At 40.2% G+C, this 18,930-nt stretch overlaps 3 protein-coding genes across 4 annotated transcripts in view; 1 reads left to right on the top strand and 2 right to left on the bottom strand.

Annotated features, from left to right (window-relative positions):
- LOC103151419 (putative protein MSS51 homolog, mitochondrial) overlaps positions 1 to 18,930 on the bottom strand; it is a 37,172-nt gene that overhangs the window by 13,675 nt on the left and 4,567 nt on the right. The window lies entirely within an intron of this gene.
- Positions 1,483 to 12,407, bottom strand: LOC103151417 (conserved oligomeric Golgi complex subunit 7-like). The gene is made up of 17 exons (XM_007571457.2): positions 11,920 to 12,407; positions 10,924 to 11,072; positions 10,722 to 10,838; positions 9,750 to 9,918; positions 9,595 to 9,677; positions 8,346 to 8,468; positions 8,064 to 8,262; positions 6,928 to 7,055; positions 6,691 to 6,845; positions 5,842 to 5,958; positions 5,046 to 5,111; positions 4,747 to 4,933; positions 4,532 to 4,672; positions 4,321 to 4,404; positions 3,533 to 3,647; positions 2,422 to 2,565; positions 1,483 to 2,342 (listed from the first exon to the last, which is right to left on the bottom strand). The coding sequence occupies exons 1-17, from the start codon at positions 12,083 to 12,085 to the stop codon at positions 2,176 to 2,178; spliced, it is 2,310 nt and encodes a 769-aa protein (XP_007571519.1). The 5' UTR covers positions 12,086 to 12,407; the 3' UTR covers positions 1,483 to 2,175.
- On the top strand, positions 14,899 to 16,458 carry LOC103151418 (myeloid-associated differentiation marker-like). The gene has a single exon (XM_007571458.2). The coding sequence runs from the start codon at positions 15,388 to 15,390 to the stop codon at positions 16,228 to 16,230; it is 843 nt and encodes a 280-aa protein (XP_007571520.1). The 5' UTR covers positions 14,899 to 15,387; the 3' UTR covers positions 16,231 to 16,458.

Genomic DNA, 18,930 nt, shown 5'->3' with positions numbered 1-18,930 from the left:
CGCTTCCCGGGCCAGGAGTGGAGATTATCGGCCTTGTCCCCATCCGAAAGTTGTCCCCCCCTCTTTCCGTCCGTCCAGTGTTGGTCTTCGGTTGAATGCGCCTTATTTCCGCCTCCGGATGGGCTCCATTGCGAGGCCGCTGCTCCCCGTCTCCATCATCAGTTTGTAGGCAGAGATACTGCGGGCGGGCAGGGCGGTAACGGCTGACGTCAGGCCCAAACACTGGTCCATGTTGGAGGAGAGCAGGTCCAGCAGCATGTGATGCTGATGATGCTCCATCCTCCCGGACAGAGCCGAGCAGCAGCCAGATGCTTCCAGAGGGAGAACATCCGAACATCTGGACCCGCTCAGCAGAACATCCGGGATAAACACGAAGCATCTTTTACTCATTTTATTATAAAGGCCACCGCGATCACAAAGCAGTATAATGTATGATCATTATAAGAAGATATTTATAATTGTAAGAATGATAATTTGTAATTATTGAACCGCAGAGTCACAATTATTAAGGAGTAAACTCATTATAACACAGTACCTCATAATTATCTCAATTATAAAAGATTATATCTAAGAGTAGCACTATTACTGCAACATATATTAACTCAAGTAAAAGTAAAAACGACAGTATTTTGTAAAAATGCTGTTTGAGTATTGATCAATATCATAGCATCTGATTTAATGTATAAAACTGATGTCATTCCCGACAAAAATAGAAAGTTATGCGCAAATGTTGATATTTTAAAGACAAAATTATATATAAAAACATACAGATAAACAAATATAATTACAAAATAATAAACTCAAACATAAGATATACTTTTCCACATAATTTTTTCCAATGTAACTTAAGAGGTTTTGGTAGTTTTAGTGATTTTTCTACAGACAGAAAATAAAACTACAAAGATTGTGAACAAACACGAAGTATCACTGCAATATAAATGTGTGTTTGGTGCGTTTTTTAGTTAAAAATGTTTTTCATTCAGGGAATTGGTAGAGTGTCCAGAAATTTAACTCAAGATTATCGATAATTCATAATAAAATTAGTAAAATAAAAGTTAAAAGTACAGAGTAACTAAAGTAACTTTTCCTAAAAGTTATGTAAACCCCTAGATACTTTAGTGATTATTTAAAGTGAAAATAAAAATGTAACAGTAATTTGAAGGTTGATGCTTTGTGGAATTACTTCACTCAAATAAACAGTAAATTATGAAATATTCATACAAATTTAACAACTTTGAAAAATACATTTTGGATAAACTTTAAATACATCTGCTCTAAATGAGAAAAGAAACTGATGTGAGTTTTCCCTCTGCAGAGATCTTCTATAAAACAGTTATTTTTGAGATTAGCAGTTTTGTTATTATTTTTGATATTTAATTGCAGTGCAGTTTGTTTTATTCTTGTATTCTGAACTTTGACCTTAATTTAGGCCTGTAGAGATTCAGACTTAGATGCTCAGATGGGGAACTGGAACTAAAAATATTAAAATGAAATAAAGTTTAATCAAAGTGAATCTGTGACTTAAAGTGGAGAATATTTTTACATGAACCCAGGTAGGCAGAAACTTTTTTCCAGCTCTGTACACACATTTTCCAACAGTTATAAAAACATTGAAACAGAGCAAAGTTTACATTAAGTTTGTAAAAACAAACATCAAGGCTTCATTATAGCGTCATCCGATTTTTATAACACAGACTTTCACAATACAAAAGACCCTTGCTATCCAAAATAGAGACAATCATGAATCAGCCCAAGCAAAACAGAAATATATACTCTAATTATGTTTTAGCAAAACATGAGACTGATTTAATAAAAAAAAACAACAGAAATGCCTCCTCTGAATATCTTCATCCCCCAGATCAATTATCAGTATGGAATAGTTAATTACATATATGGATCATAGAGAATTTACTCTCTTATAGATGCATAAATTAGGCAAAATATGAATATATAAATATCAGATTTTGGCTTAAACTGAAGGCAGATTTACCGGTAAAACTTGGGAAAGAATGTCGAAAACATTCTGATTTCAGTTTCTTCTGCTCCAAAATGAACAAAAACCCAAAATGCTGCAAAACACAAAGAATGATGACAGAAAAGACCCAATCACAGAAGCTAACATGTAAAACAGCCGTCATTCACATCTCTTCCAGCGGGGGGAGTCCGTCAGAGCGGCTAGTAGTCGATGGCGCGCAGCGCGGCCAGGCTGGACGCCAGGCGGCGCGGCAGCAGCTTGGCCGTCTGCCGGTAGTCTTCAGGTTTGGCTCTCAGCAGCGTGACGATGTGCTGCAGCGTGCGGGACGGCTGCAGGCCCAGAGCGTCCATCACGTTGCTCAGATACTCTGAGGGAGACAAACCCAAATGATTCCACACACAACGACAGAACCAACAGAACCTGGAGGCGTTTCCCGGTCTCCGTACCGATATCTGTGGCCAGCTGTTTGGTGGAGTGAGGGGAGAGACGGGGGATGAGCAAGATGGCGTCGCAGTAGGTCTGCATGGTTGCCCTGGCGATGGAGCCCAGCCAGTAGTCAGCTGTGTTGTCCAACTCAGGAAGGTCATCGCCTGAGACAACAAGGGGAAAAGTTTCTGTTAGTACTGAAGACCTGCGATGGAGTACGATGCTGCGTTCACACCCAACGAGTTTCACACATAAAAACCGCCTCCGACGCTTCGAGCTGGATGTGTTTGCACTTTGAAGTCAGACGCTTCACATTTTCCTCAAGACCTGCGTCAAAATCGCTCTAGACTCGCGTTGGGATGAGCCGTTGTACCCGGTCTGTTTGTACAATGATGCATAAAATTGAGAGAGTGGAACCAAATCATTATGTAGTGAAAGCTTCTGCAGTCGTAACAGAGGCTCAGATGTCTTTGCTGAACATTTTATGTTCAGTTTCTATTGAACAAACTACGGTGACAGCTGATAACACGTTGGAGCCTCTCGCCTTTTATTCCTCTTCTGGTTGCTTTCAACAATGGAGGATCTAATACTGAGAGTATCGAGGTTTTATTTACTGAAATCAACAAAATGCTGCTGTCAGGCGCGTGTTTGAATTTACCAGATAATTCAGAGATGTTGTGAGTTTGACAAGCTAACTGGGCGCCGACAAAGGTCGCCGTCTCACCAGAGCCCAGTTTGATGGCCTGCTAACCTGCATGTCCTGGCAGGACACCACCTACAGGCCACTGCGTTACATCGCAGAGCCTCTGATTGGTTGATCCTCTGCATCCAGAGACAAAAGTTCAGATTTTTGAACTCCAGTGTTGAACGCTCAAAACGTTTAAATGCTTTAACAACGCACCGCGCTCCTGACACGCATCCACTTAGACTCTGAACGTAAACTGAGATTTATTTTTTTAAACTGAGACTAACGTCGTTATATTACCAGAAGAAAGTCATGAAATTGCAAGAAAAACGTTTTATTAAGAGAAAAGCTTTGATAAAGTGATGAAGATCTGATGTGACCATCTCGTCATGCAGAAATGGAGCAGTATAAATTCAGCAGACTAAAATGAGGAAGAGGTGACGTACCCTGATCCGGAGGGAACGGCAGCTTCCCAGCATGTAAGGCCATCTCTAGTGCCGGGTCCTCCTGGGTCACAAAGGGCTCCAGGTGGAGAGGCAGAGACATGAGGTACTGTCCAATCTGGAGAGGAGAGAGAGTCGCTTGAGCCGGATAAACAAAAACAGCCTTTGTACGCGTCCATCTAGGCTCCAGTGGTCCAATCGAGTTTTGCACTAAAATATTATTTCATCCATCAAATCAAAGCAAGTTTTATCTATTCACTGCTACATTACATCAATCAATTCCTCATGTATAACGACGTATTACAGCCCAAACAGAGAAACACACAGGCGGAAAAACGGAGTAAATTTCAGCCACAAAACTCTGAAATTTTCTACAAAAAAAAAAGTGAAAAAATTTCCCACTTTTTAAAATTTCCTAGAAAATTTCTGAGGTTGATATAAAAATGTCAGAGTTTTCTCTCGCTGATTTTCAACGATTCAAACTCAAAATTTTCCAATATTTTTTCTGGAAAATTTCTGAGATGAACCTGAAATTTTCAGAGTTTTTTCACTTTTCAAACTCACATTTCCTTGTTTTTGCTAGAAAATGTCTGAGATTAATCTCATACTTTTTTTTTAGCTTATTTATGGAAATTTATTGCGATAACTTCTGGAATAATTCATCGTCCAGCAAAATCTGTTATCATGACAGGACAAGTTGTAATGTGATAAACTTCATTTTTCCTTGAATCCCCTTTGAAATTAAATCAACTTTGAATCACAGACAGTTTTAAATGAAGACATAATCTTACGTTTGTGATATACTCCTGTGGTGACAGGCTGAACGTAGGCAGGTCTTCAGTGTAGCTCTCTCCAATAGCAGAAGCGTCCTGACTCTAAACCAGAGCAACAGGAGGCCAGACTTAAAGAAACAGGACACCCAGCACTCCAAAGTAAATCTAGCTAAAATTATACCCAATAACACCTGAAATCAAATCATGTGGGAGCCCGACACGTACTCACCTCCATCTTGGAGACGAGGCAGAGCTGGTGTTTGATCTGCAGGAAGACGGAGTCGAAGGCCAGCTGGTTGGCCTGCTGGTTGAGCCTGGTCAGAGCTGATCTGGGCTCAGCCAGCAGGCTGGAGTTCCCCGTCCCTTTTTCCTGCAACACCACGTCATTATTTACCAGAAGATCAGCAGCAAGACGCTCAGTGCCGACTACAACCTGCGTCCTACCTTCAGCGAGAACAGGATCTCCATCAGGTTGTTGTATTCGGCCACGTTGCCCCTCTGGAGGTAGTTGTACTCCTGCCAGGGGTTTTTAGTGGCGTTTTTCCTGTCAGTGGAGCTGGCCTCCTGGATGCCGGCCAGGCTGCGCGGGCTGTAAGACTCCGATAAGTACTTACCTGCTGTGCCCAGGATCCTGCAGTGATCATAAGCAGCATTTTTTTTTTATTTTTTTACTCTTAAAAACTGAAACTGGGTTCGATTTGAGAAACTAAATAAAAACAGATGACAGGAAGAACGTTTCTCACTTGTTTGACAGCTGCTGCTCAAAAGCTCCGCACTGTCGCAGCAATTCTCCACATGTGGCGATGATCCTGTGAAACCCGTGCAAGTTACCGATTAATGAGTTAATCTAAACTTCATCTCATCGATCGACTAACTGATGAGCGGCCATTTTGTTGCTGAATGCAGAATTTAAATAAACATAATTAAATTTTAAAATCATTTTTAGCTGTGTTAAATACTGGCTGAATAAACAGAAAATTTTCATTTCCTCTCATCAACAAACTTACATTTATAAAATATAACAAAACAGGAATCGGCTGCTGAACAGAAAAATAAAAAACATTTAAATATGTGAAACACAATGAATACAGAAATTCTGTCTGTATTACCAAAAAAACATAAATAAATCAACCTTGCTTTATTTTTCTGTTCGCCCTCCACTTTTCCTTCAACTCGTAGCACGTCAGACATTTCTGAATGAGAAACTGACGTCGCTCCGTCACACGCAGCTATTAAAGAGTTTATCCAGGGTTCATGTTTCAAACCAAACCACATAAATTGGACTTTACATCCCAAACCAGACCCTATTTGGACCGTTTCTCTTTCCCGTTTTGATTTCGCTCCGCCATCTTTGATTCAATATTGACCAGCGGCGCCCTCTGCTGTGTGGAGGCCAAACTACAACATTGAAAGGAGGCTTAAGTGGATATTATTATTGATTTAAGCTAATTTTAATAGAATAAACAATTAATAGACAAGTAAATCAATCAATCGTTTTCATCCCCATTTGGATGAACTTTGTTTTAAAAGCAAACTCACCGGACTGAGTTCTGGAAGGAGGTCCAGTCCTCCTGGAAAGCAGAGGAACTTGGTGTCTCCTCAAGTCTGCATTTCTTCCTGATCGACTGGAGCGTTGTAGAGAAGTCTGACACATACCTGAGTTTCAAAGGAATAATAGGGTTATTCCAAGGAACATGTCTGATATAAATTTAAATTAGAGCTAGGCGACATGGCTTAAAAATAAAATCTCTGATTTTTTCACACCAGGTTCGATTTTAATTGATTTTCTTCTTGCTTTCTTTTCTAAGAAAGACATTTCAAATGATGGAAAACATTCTCAAAAAGCGGCTTTTATTAAGGCCAGTCTACAAAGAATTTAGTTTAATTACGAGAACATTAAAAGTCAAAATATTAGCACAATAAAATCGCAATTTTACTAAAACGTCTTAATATTATGAGAATAAAGTCGTTTTAATAAGATAATGAAAATAATAAGAATTATTTTCTGTAATTTTTTGTCTTTTTTGTGTTCAATAAGATTACTACTTTAATCTTCATGGTAATATTACAATACGACTTTATTCCTGTGTTCCTACAACTATTTTCATGTAATATTATGACTTCTAATAGAAAATAATGTAGTTTAACTGTAATATTTTATCATATAATTCAAAGTGTAAACAAACAGAAGCTGTATAACAGGCATGACAAACAAGATGGCCGCCCTGGTCGTGCTGACATCACCTTGAACCCGATGACTGTGTAGGTGGAAAAAAATAACAGATTTTCCAAAACTTACATTTTCAAAAACTAAACATTTGATTAACTGATCAAACAGATTGATCGCCCAGCCCTAACTGAAGCTGGAAATGAGAAAAGCGTCTTTACTTGGTGAACAGGGCTTTGAGAGCTCTGAGCAGGCCGCACACGGCGAGCCCATCGGTGAGGCGGACGCAGCGCTCCACGGCGCCGCTCGCCAGGCCAAACAACTTCCCCACAGAGTGGCTGAGCTCCTCCACGCAGTCGATCACCTCCCCGTGTTCCTGAGCACCACACACAGAGCCCTGAGCGTTACAGAGAGACGGCTGGTTATCTGGTGGTTCTGTGGCTGAGCGGCGGTCTGACCAGAGGAACGGCGCTGATCTGGATGAGGAGGAAGGCCTCTTCCAGCTCGCCGTACTGCAGCTGGTAGGACTTGTACGGGTCGTAGAGCGCGCAGACCAGTTCGTTCACCTTCAGCAGGTTATTCTCACCTGGAACAAAATATCCACAACGCTTTAACTTACAGTCCGTCAACCTCAATCGTCCTTTTATTTTACTCAGATTTGAATGGAACCTGTCAAAATAATAAATGTTACTGCATGATAAAACGTCCCAGAAGTTTTGCAGTAAAACAATAGTGCTGATGTTTTGAAAATATTTTCATAATAAATTGTTTTCAGGTGATTCAATATAAAAATTAATGACATAATAACATAAGAACATGTTCTCAGAGATCAATAAAGTTTTAATTCTGACAAACATTTAACAAAGGAACTGGAAGATACTTTAAATATCCAAAATAAACAAAACAACAAAATGAAATCTAAACTAAACTGTCCTTCAAAAAAAGGATATTGAGACCAAAACACCAGACTGATCATTTTTCTCATCCAGTTTTTGGTAGAAATAGAGAAAAGAGAAAAATTATAAATTATGCAAATGGAAATTATTGAGCTCGTTTCATTTTATCATGCTTTAATTGATTTAGGAACAGGCAAAATAGAGCAAAATTTTAAATATTTTATAACTAAAAATATAAAAAGTCTGGAATGAATTTGTATTTAGCTCCCAGGAGTTTATAAAATATTCAGATTCTGTGAGCCGTTCATCTTTGGAAATGCGTTCAGTCGGATTGCAACACTTCTCAAGTCTTTTCATAGATTCTCAGACCAGACTTTAAATAGGCCATTATAATAAGCAGTGATTATGTTTTGATCTAACTAAATGTTTAATTAAAAATAAAATATTCTTGTCTTGGTATATAAATTTAAGATGAAATCAAACTCATGTGTTTTGTGGGGCTGAATACGTGTGCCTGCCACACTTTTGAGATTTTAAAAAACCAAATTATGAAACCGATGTTTAATTTTTCCTCCATTTCACAATTATGAGCTACTTTTCCTCAATTTATCACATGGCATAAAATAAAACCGACAAAAATTGCAGCTTGTGGCTGTGACATGAGAGAATGTCGCCGTCCAGGCGGCGTTCGTACGAACCCAGGTGTGGGAGCATGGCCGCCTCCAGGCTGTGGCCAAAGGTGGAGGTGGTTTGGTGGAGCTCCAGCAGGCAGTCCAGGCGCTGCTCCTGGGCGGCCCGCTCCATGGCGCTGCTCAGACACACGGGGATGGACGGCACCATGGACCCCAGCGTCTGGATCAGCAGAACCGTCACCACTTCGTACGGGTTCTTAAACACCTGGTGCGGTTTAGCATCACACAGTTTAGCACCAATCATCACTCAGTCCAAACCAATCATCCTGGTGCTGCAGCAGGTCTCACCTGGCTGCTCCACTGCACCTGCGCGTGCCAAGTGGAGAGCAACGTGTCGTAAAACTCAGACAGCTGCTGATTCAGGCTGAGCTCGCTCTGAGAGAGATCCTGCCATATGCTCACCAACTGGCCCTGCAGACAGCAAATCAGACAATATTCCACATGGATCATGTGTTTATTAACCTGACACATGCAAACAATTAATTCACTTACAATAAAATGTCCATTAATGGTTTATTAGATTATAATGAGTTCAAATCGACCAACTAAAAACGTCCTCTTTTCCCTTTATTTAATGGTGTAGTTTAGCCGCCATGCAGCAGAGGGCGCTGCTGGTCTTCCTTAAGCGAGCCAGTTGGTACAACATGGCGACCATGTAAGAGAAACGGTTCAAATAGAGCCCGTTACTAGATGTAAAAAGCACTTTATGCGCTCCTGTTTTTAAATATAAACACTTATATTGACGAGTCGCCGTCCAGGCGGCGTTCGTACGAACCCAGGTGTTCGTACGAACGCCGCTTAAGTCTTAAGTTTCATCTTAATAGCGCTCATTCAGCCGAGCAACATGGAGGAGTAACGTTAGCTTCTCATTCAAAGATTTGTGTTGCGTGCTGAAGGTGAGGATGTGACGTCAGCAAAGCGGAGGGGCAGTAACGTGATGAGAAAAAATCTGATGGCAATAAGCAGGGCTGACATGAATTCATGCACTTCATGGAGCGAATTTTAACTTTCCTTAGAGAGCAAAGCTACAGACAGTACTAACGTATTAACATGTGTTTGTTCACAGGAAACTAAGTATTAATTTACATATTTTATTTTTATATTCAGCCATCTAAGAGGTTCTTGTTTTTTGTTATATTTTATAAATATATCTAAGTTTTTTAATGTTTATTCAATCAGTATCTAGTACAGCTGATAATGCTAAAATTCAACACATTTTTTAAAATTTGATGATGTTTTTTTTATTCCGCATATTATGAAAAGTGTATCTATCCCTTTGCTACGTGAAGACAGCCGGCCTTCTTGATACAAGAGAAAACTCAGATTTTAAAGAAAATGGCCAATTATCAATCAATCAAGCCAATAAGATCAACTTTACCTTAATTCGTTAATCATTAACTTGCATCCCTATTCCTTGGTGTGATGTAGTAACTTGATAAATCAGGTTACTAAACCTGACTAATGAGTCGGATTACTTGACTTAAACCTGTTTTAGTAACCTGATAAATCACACCCAGGCCTGAACTGGACAACACACCTTGTGACATTTATAGTAGTACGCCAGAAGCTGGGGCATTCTGTCGATCTCTGTGAAGACTTTAACAAACACCTTGGCCTGACCTGCAGGGAGAAGAGCAGGTGAGTGTCGTTGATGCTGCGGGGAGGACGGAAGGGGTGGAGCTGGGTCGTTACCTAGAGACATGGAGTTGAAGGTTGCTACTATCTGAGGACTGGCCATGGCCTCCAGGCGGTTCTTCAGCGCCTCCAGGTGGACGCACTTCTCAGAGTAGTCCGGTGTGTCCACCAGCATGGCCAGGCTGTTCTGCATGCTGGTCAGCTTGGATGAAATGACTTCCAGGTCCTGAAAACACACGAGTCTGATAAGACTAGAAGCATAACGACAGCACAGGACATGACCGAGTGAGTCAGGATGCTTTGATACAACACATGAACTGATATTAATATACACCTGATAAAATGAACAAATTAATAGCTGCCTCTGCATCCAATAAGTGTTTGTTAAAATTAAATATTGAACATTTTTTCACATTTTTCAGGATTTTGCAATTGTTTTTGTGCTTTTCTGGTGATAATTTAGAAATATCTGCAAAGAATTTTGCAATATTTCCACCTATGTATGACAGTAAACGTCACTTTTTAGTACTTGCCGTATTTATCATCTGACTGTAAGTGAAGCTGAGGCAGCAGTGGAGTACAAGAAATATCGCCCTCTGCAGGTGGAAGTTAGCATCACAACAACCCAAAGTTTTTGACCATTTGTGCAAAAAAATATTTAGAATAAATTCATAATTGTGCATTAGTGCAAAAATTCATGGAAAAATCAAAAGATTTTGCATGAATTTCTGTGAAAAATTGCAGGGTTGATGTAATTTGGCAGAATACAGATAAAAACTGCTTTAATTTGATTGATGAAACAATATTTAAGCACAACTGTCACTTTGAAGGTTTTATTTGTGTGTCCCTCTGGAGTCTAAAGGGCCACATAAAAGCAGATTTGGCCCCTGGACCTTCAGTTTGACACATGGAGTATTACAAAGACACACTAATTACATACATTTCTCATTTGTTATTTACAAAAAGGATCTAATCACATAAAGCTCCATATGATGAAGTGAAAGCAGCATTCAGAAGTGGGTTTTTCACCTGAGTTTTGAAGGTTTCCTCAATGTCTGCGCTCAGGGTGCTCCATTTATCCGCCTCCTGCAGAGCCTCAGCGGCCAGCTGCATCCGACTCTTCACCTGATCTATCTCCACCAGGACCTGGTGGGTGTGAGATCCGCATCGTTTATTCAAAACAACTTTATGTTCTGCTTGCCATGTGCCTTCTAAAGCAGCTGCCACACACCTGCATGGATTGCACGGTGTCCTGCTCAAACTTCTTTATGTCCTCCTTGACGAGGACCATCTGCTCCTTCAGGAAGGACGCCTCCTGCTTCAGCGCCTCCACGTCCCGCAGAACCCGGGGCATGTTCTGCAGCGCCTGATTACTGCTCTCTGCACACAGAAACAGCCAGCCGTCGAGTCATTAACATACACAACAATAAACCTAACTGGGTGTTAAAACCACTGACACAGTCTGACACAACGTTAGCATTAGTTTCAGTATAATTCCAACCATAATAATAATAATAAGTAATATTACAAGTTCCTATTTTCTAGCAAATCTAGTCCAAGGGCAGTGATGAAGCTGAAGATTAGCCATTTCCAGAATCAGAAGTAAAGGGCAATTCCATCTAATTTTTTACTAACCTGAGCATCTTTAATCTGCTGTAGGTTAAAAACTACAAAACTTAAAACATTTCATAGCTATTCTACACTCATTCTCAGATACTTAAAACCAAATATGTGATTAGAAAAACCTTCATTTGATCTGTGAGGCTTCAATAAAGGGCAATTTCAGCATCTTACTCACATCTGACCCACACTTCAACAACTTAAGCTTAAAAACAGCAATGCCCAAACACTTCAAAACTGGACTAAATTACTCATGCAAACTCAGATTATTATTTGTGAAACTTTTATTTGATTGATGAGACTTTATTAAAGGGTGATTTTAGCTCTTTTTATGCATCTGGACCAGATTAAATACCAAAAATACAACATCTGGACTCTTTTAACCTGCACTAGATTATTCTACTCTAATTTCAGAATATTTAAAGTTTGTTACACTTTTATTTCATTTGTCAAAGTTCAATAGAAACTATAATAATCCAGCCATGACTTGAGCAAATCCTGCTAGGCCTGTTAGACATCCGGCTAGTTTAAAGCCAGCGAAGACATTTACTGAGGCACTGCTGTTTGGTTATAATATCTGAATATGTTCTGTTTTCTGGTTACTGACCCTCGATAGCATTGTTGACCTCCTGGATGAAGAGCTGCAGCTTCATCACCAGAGTTGCTGCATGAGTGTCCGCTTTCCCCGGAGCCTCCTTCTGCACCATCTTGAAGGCGCCGTTCACCCAGTCCTTCACATCGAAATCATCATCCAGGAACTTGGAGAAGTCCATCTCTCCGCTCCCAGAGCTCACAGCCTGTTCCCCGGTGTACAGCCAGACCCCTCGGCTGTCATCGAGCCATCCTGGTAACCTCCGGGCTAGCTAAGTCTTCCCAACCAAAGGCTTCGACACGAATATAAAATAAATAGCCCAGGAAAAGGAGATGACCATTACAACCAGATAAAGCTCTAACAAAGCGACGGCCTCCTCCAGAGTTATTTTTAAACGTTTACTCACTCAAAAGCTGCAAAGTACACATATTTCACAGTGGCTAATGCTAGCAGAGCCAAACTGACAACAACTTCCGCTTGTGCTTCCTATTTACCTTCCCCGGAAACGCATGATAAGATCACGGCCCGACTAAAAATCAATAAATAATTGTAGGTATTGGGGAATCGTAATTATTATTATTAATTAAATTTTTTGTATATAAAAAATGTGTAACCTCACATACGGAAGAGGATTAAGGCCATTGTGAAAAATCATTTTCTCAAAATTTTATCAAAACTATGAAGAAATACTCATTTTTTTTCTCTCAGTGGCCTTATTCCTCTTCTTTACTTATTAGATATCATAAAATAACATAAAAACAATTAGTTTGATGTTGTTTCACAAAAACACAACATTCCAACACATAAAATTAACATTCAATAAAAAAAGTTATTATATGGTGGTGGTTGGTCATGTGACAGTGACGCAGCTCCGGATTTAGGGTTTTGGGGTTTCAGTGGTGGTTTTCATGGTATTGATAAGTTAGGAAACAATATATCAGTAAATACCTATCGGTAATCGGCCTTAACGGTAATATCGGATATTGATATCAGCCCAAATTTTCAGTTCTGTGGATCTCTACTTTGCACTCCACAATAGAATATAACATTGTATTGGTGGTTAATAACAGTTAAAGCTTGGATTAGGAAGCATGTAACTTCTGTTGAAGAAAAAAAAAACATTTAATACAAACCTAACGTATAAAGACATCAGTTTTACTCTACCAGTAATTTTAAATGTTGTGCTTTAATGATTAGGGCGACGTGTTCCTATCAGCTGCAGCAGATAAGTCTCATTATTCACAGTCTGCTCCATGAATGTTATGCAAACCAAAGCAACTACATGGAAAGTAGAGCTGGAGAGGAAACCCTGCAGGGAGAAGTTATCCGTCAGCCAACCTGAGAGGACCAAGTCATTTCTCTGACACTTGGAAAGATGGGCGTTATTGACGATGTTAAGGACACGCTGTCCAAGGCGGTGTTTAATCCGTCCAGCTTGATGTCCGGGCGAGGCGGGCTCCACATGGCTCAGATCGTTCTGTGTCTGGTCACCTTCGTCCTGGGAATGTTCAGAGGAGGGAGCAGCCATACCTACTGGATCTACGCCATGTTCACCTGGGCCTTCTGCCCCATCATGACCCTCATCATCTCCGTCATCGAGATGTTCGGGCTCGATGTAGTCCTCAACATGTTCTGCATGGACTGGGGGGACTTCACCACAGGGATGGCCATGTCCTCCTCTCTCATGACCGTCTCCGTCGCCATAACTTACGCCAACTTCTACGCCTGCCTGAAATGCCTCTACGGCTGGATAGTGAGCGTGTTCGCCTTCCTGTGTGGCTTCCTCTACGTCCTGGAAGTGGTGAAGGACAAGTTCCTGGACAAGAAGAAAGGGAGCTACCTGGCAGCTCTTCCCGGGTTCTGGAAGGTTCTGGAGGCCTTCGTGAGCTGCATGATCTTTGTGTCTCTCACCGGTTACAGAGACAAGCCAGCGCTGATCTTCTGTGTCATCGCGTACATCATCCCCTTCCCCATCCTGCCTCTCATCATCGCCACCAACATCTTAAAAAAGCTGAAGAAATGTTTGCCCTTTAACCTGGACAGGTTTGTCTTTGTTTTCCTGGTGATCTCAGTCGTGCTGTACATATTCACAGCCATCATGTGGCCCATTTTCATGTTCAGACACAATCCACGGCCCAGCGACTGTCCCCCCAGCTTTTGTATTTGGGCCATTCAGTTCATGGTTGCATTTTTTACTTATGTGAATCTCATCCTCTTTTCATTGGACCTGATTTTTACTCTTCTCGGCATCTGTGACTTTAAGCGAACATAAATGTTACGATTTTTTTTATAGTGCGTCTGTCAAGACATTTGACCTGAATGTACAGAAAAGCTCCACTGTTCTTTTTAATAATATTTCCAAAGATGCTGTGTTGTAATTCCAACATAAATAAGGTGAATACTGCATGTCTCTGCAACTTATCATGTCCACACTGTAAAACATTTGAGCTGCATTTAGTTGGGTCTGCTGTCTTCTGCTCTGCAAGTCAAATAAATTGAAAATTTTAGATTTTGAAGCCAAATGTGTGAGTTTGTGAAAGATAAACTTGCAGTAATAAGTTGTGTTAACTTTTTATTAATTTTGTCAGAGTTGAATAAACAGAGTTTTTAGGTTAGCACTTAATAAAACACAAGTCAGATCAATGTAACACACTTCCATCTCAGTATACAAAAACACACCGCAAAGCATTCTGGGAAATAGTTCCCACTCTTTTCCTTCTTTCCATTTTTTTAAGGCAAATGTTTATTTTATTGCAGCTGACAGTTTGCAAAGCTTGGGGATAATGACTTTGCTTCCTTATGATGCTCTGGTTGCACCTCAACAACTATTATTTTTTTATTTAATAAAAATGATTAAATTAATTAAATACAATAGATAAATACATGGGTGTATATTTTTATATTTAACATTGCAGAAGATAATTTTTGTTTCTGCCGTGGCAAAATGAATCTTTTTTTCTTTAAATGTGCTTCTAAATTACAAATAGGTCTAAATGTTATTAATGCACACAACAGTTGGTAGTGAGAAACAGCTTTATTTCCATGTGTTTGACATCATTGGAAAGCTTAGAAACCACAAGTTTCACAATATGAAAGTTACTCAAAATGCCCTGAGATGAACTGTTCATGATAATAAGTCAGTTAAGAGACTAAAACTTTCATTCAGGTTGTGTAAATTAAGATGTTGTGTTAAAGTGAGTGTTTGTTAAACGGGTAAAATGATCCTCGGCCCGAACCTGTTTGAGAAACTCTGATCTGAAGTTACAGTTGGTCCCATTTTGCTTCGTTCCAACTACAGTTCAGGTCTGTTTGATCATTTTCATGTGCAAACTGAGCACCAACTCAGATATTTGAATACAAAGCAGATCGCACCGCTGTGCTGGAGTGAGAGGAGTTTCATTACGACGGTTCATCCTTCAGTTCTGGAGCAAACGCAGCTTCTTCCTCAGAACCTCCAGGACCTGGAAACCCAAACCCGGCAGCATGTGTGGCCCGTTCTCCGGCTTCCAGGGGATTATTCGCCTGGTGGAGATGATATCCAGCGCTCTGGCTCTGGTCGTCGTCCTGTTCAGAGGCAGGATGGTCGCCCCCTGGGGCGTTTGGTGTGAGTTCGTCTGGGTGTTGTGCATCGTCGTCCCCTTGGCGCTGCTTGTGGTGGAGAGCAGAGGCTGGCACATCCTGCTGGCGGCCTTCCTCCCCAACTGGGCCGACCTGACCCTGGGCCTGACAGCCGTGTGCTGCATCTCCGTGGTCTCCGCCACGGTGGCCTTCGCCGCCGTTTTTGTCTGCCTCACCTGCATTGGGAACATCCTGTGCTTCGTCTTCTCGCTGGTCGCCACGGTGTGCTTTCTGGTCGACGTCATCAAGCAGAAGACGGCGTTCGGCAGCGGCTACATGTCCAGCCTGAGAGGAACCCTCCGCATATCGGAGGCATTTGTCGCCTGCATGATCCTCACCGCCGCCGTCGACCATTTTGTGAGAGGGGAGTGGTTCTACAAACCTTTCGGGATGATACTGTGCGCCATTATCTTTGGAGTTTGCCTCCTGGTCACCGCGGCCATCATCGTCCTCAACCTGCTGAAGCTTCTGCAGTGTCTGCTGGTGTTCAGGCTGAACCTGGTGGAGTTTGTGTCCAACTTGGTGGCGGTGGTGCTGTACCTGCTGGCTGTCATCCTCTGGACCGTGTTTGGCTACAGACGCTACAGGCACAACCCTTACACCTGCATCAAATGTTCCTACGCAGACATGAATGCCGTCACGGTGGGAAGCGCTTTGAACCTCATCCTTTACATTGTAGACCTGGTTCTGTCCATTAAGTCACTGTAGAAAAGTTCAGCTGTGACTTCACTGTCCTGGACTCCATCACTTGGTGAATAAAGACAAAAACAGCTGTGAAGTTTGGCTAGAGAATAATTTTATGTGACTGTCAGGTATTTTTGGTTTAGTTTCTGGTGCAAATATCTTAGTTCACTTCAAATAAGACAAAACTAACATTTCAATAACTTTCTAAGCTAGATGTAGAGGCTTATTTTAAGTAAATAACTCCTTAATACTGATGAAAAGTTCTGGTTCCACTGGTGCTGTTACCTAGCAACCCCAGCCAAGCCCAGCCGTTGCCTAGCAACCCAGTTCTATTTCCACTGGCAGATTATTTCATTTATAACAAGACATTTTTTTTCCCATGTTATTTGTGAAATAATCCGCCAGTGGAACCATTTTTTTTAATCAATAATAAAGAATCACTGACTTAAAACAGGATCCTATGTCTTACTGACATTTGATTTGAATGTTTTTGCACTACAAACTAGACCAAAAATACTTGGTAAGGTTTGGTTTTTGCAGTGAAGAAGAGGAAATAAAAGCTTGTTTAGGTTGATAATTCCTTAATATTGGTGAAAAAGAATTAGTTCCAATGGCAGATTATTGAATTTATGACATTTTTCCCATGTTATAAGTGAAATAATCTGCCAGTGGAACTAGAACTTGGAACTTACCAAGTTACCATGCTAGGTAACGCTGGACATGGCTGAGGTTGCTAGGTAACAGCACCGGTAGAACTAATTCTTTTTTTGTCAATATTAAGGAATTATTTACTTACAACAGATTTGTATATCTAGATGAAAAGTTACTTTTAAGTTAGTTTTGTCGTATTTAAAGCAAATTAAAATATTTGCACAGATTAAAATACTTGGTGAGTTTTTTGTGTTTTTGCAGTGAACTCAGCCGCATTTCACAGACTCATTATATTCAAATCTTACTGAGCCTCATTTGAATGCAACAAAACTGAGATAATAGATGCAAATTTCTTAACTCCTGAAGCTCCTGGTTTAAAAGTTATAAACCCTTCAAGTGTTTCAGTTATTAAAAGCCCGGTTACGATTATAACATAATAACCCTTTATTTATAAAAATGAAATGACAAACGTTTTCCACCGGCGCCCCCTTCAGGTCGACTCTGGCTCCTCCAGCTCCGCCGTCGCCAGTAAACCCTGGAAGCTGAAGTAGTGCGAGTTGCAGAAGACAGGAGGCTTGTTGGGCGTCGACCCGACGACCTCTGGCTTCAGGGAGGCAAACGGGTTGGCTCCACTGCCCTTCAGGTCCATCTCCAGCTCCAGCAGGATTTGCAGACTGTAGGTCATATCTGTCTCACTGCAGAGAGACGACAGACCAGCAGCTGGGACAAAAGTATTCACACACCCTCAACTTTCTAACAAGTAGAAACAAAATGATGCTTAGTTTTTAACATCTCTTTGCAAATCAAAATCTAGAAAGTGCGGCTTGAGAATCTGGAAATGCATTTATTTTCTTTAATCTTCGCATTATTTTATTAAGTAAGATTATTTGTCATGCCAACTCTTCATGCTTTACTGAGGAATTTTATGTAGAACATTTTTTTGCCGCTGGGTGGATGTGACCTTTTTACTGGTGATTTATTTATTTATTGTTCCTAAATGGCATAGACTACTTTTTGAATTGTAATAAAGACTTCTGTAGGAACCAAAACTGCAAATAATGTGAATTTGGGCCCAGAATTGTTCAGAGGGCCACAAATGGCCCCCGGACCACACTTTGGACATCCCTGAATTTATTACATATTTATTTAGCTGCATCTGATTTCTGGATCAAATTCTGGTGTTTATGGCTCCAAATGAGTGAAACTTACGTCAGTGAGGTGAACATGGAGGGAATCTCATAATCGCGGAGGAGCAGAAGGGTTGGCAGCCAGCCCTGGTCCAGACCCTGACTGGCATCAAAACCTGGAAATATAGAGTCAAATAATTACTCTCATTTCTAAACACATTTATTTTCACGTTTTATGTAAAAATGCTTAAATAATTTGCATTACTGTAAATTATTTAATCAGATATTTTAGGCCTAATCCACTGCAGATGGATATCTGGGGAAAACAAGTTATTTTTTAAACACTTTGACCCACAAAAAACTATTTTAAAAAAATCACTAAAAATGATTATTTATGAAAACTCAGAATGAAGTGGAGAAGATCTGAGAAAACCTTGTATTTATGTTCCAACGTATAAAGCAGCTTCCCTTACTGAGGATTGTCACAATAAGTAATTAATCGATTAATTGGATGATAAATTGAAACAAATTCAATAATTTCCATTTGCAAAGTTTAGTATTTTTCTCATTTCTTTCCATTTTTACCACTAATTGGATGATAAAAGTCTCCTGTCTGGTGATTTGGTCTCAACTAAGTGATCTTAAGGACAGTTTAGTTCATAATTTATTTTATTTGTTTATTTGTTGTTTTGTTTATTTATTTTGGAGATTTCAAATGTCTTCCCCTTCCAGTGTTTAATGTTCATTAAAATCTTAAGTTTATTTATGTCTGAAAATATTTTCTTGAAATTATTATACCTTTATATCACTGGAAAATGTTCTAAAACATCAATATTATCATTTTCATTTTGGGCCAAATCAAAAATCTGAATGTTCTTAAAGGGCCGGTTGGGTCAGAATGTAGTAATGAAACCCATTAAAATGTTAAAATATTAATAAATAGCTG

This window comes from Poecilia formosa, unplaced genomic scaffold, assembly GCF_000485575.1.
Source record: "Poecilia formosa unplaced genomic scaffold, Poecilia_formosa-5.1.2 Scaffold281, whole genome shotgun sequence".
Lineage (NCBI taxonomy): Eukaryota > Metazoa > Chordata > Actinopteri > Cyprinodontiformes > Poeciliidae > Poecilia > Poecilia formosa.
This window is presented reverse-complemented; position numbering and strand designations above follow the sequence as displayed.

Bases quoted from the DNA above. Each gene is read 5' to 3' on its own strand.
- LOC103151417 (XM_007571457.2), bottom strand. From the start codon at position 12,085: ATGGACTTCTCCAAGTTCCTGGATGATGATTTCGATGTGAAGGACTGG. The intron at 9,919-10,721 runs GTGAAAAACCCA...GTGTGTTTTCAG, and splicing joins AGGAAACCTTCAAAACTCAG to GACCTGGAAGTCATTTCATC. The intron at 2,343-2,421 runs GTACGGAGACCG...TGTCTCCCTCAG, and splicing joins ACAGCTGGCCACAGATATCG to AGTATCTGAGCAACGTGATG.
- LOC103151418 (XM_007571458.2), top strand. From the start codon at position 15,388: ATGTGTGGCCCGTTCTCCGGCTTCCAGGGGATTATTCGCCTGGTGGAG.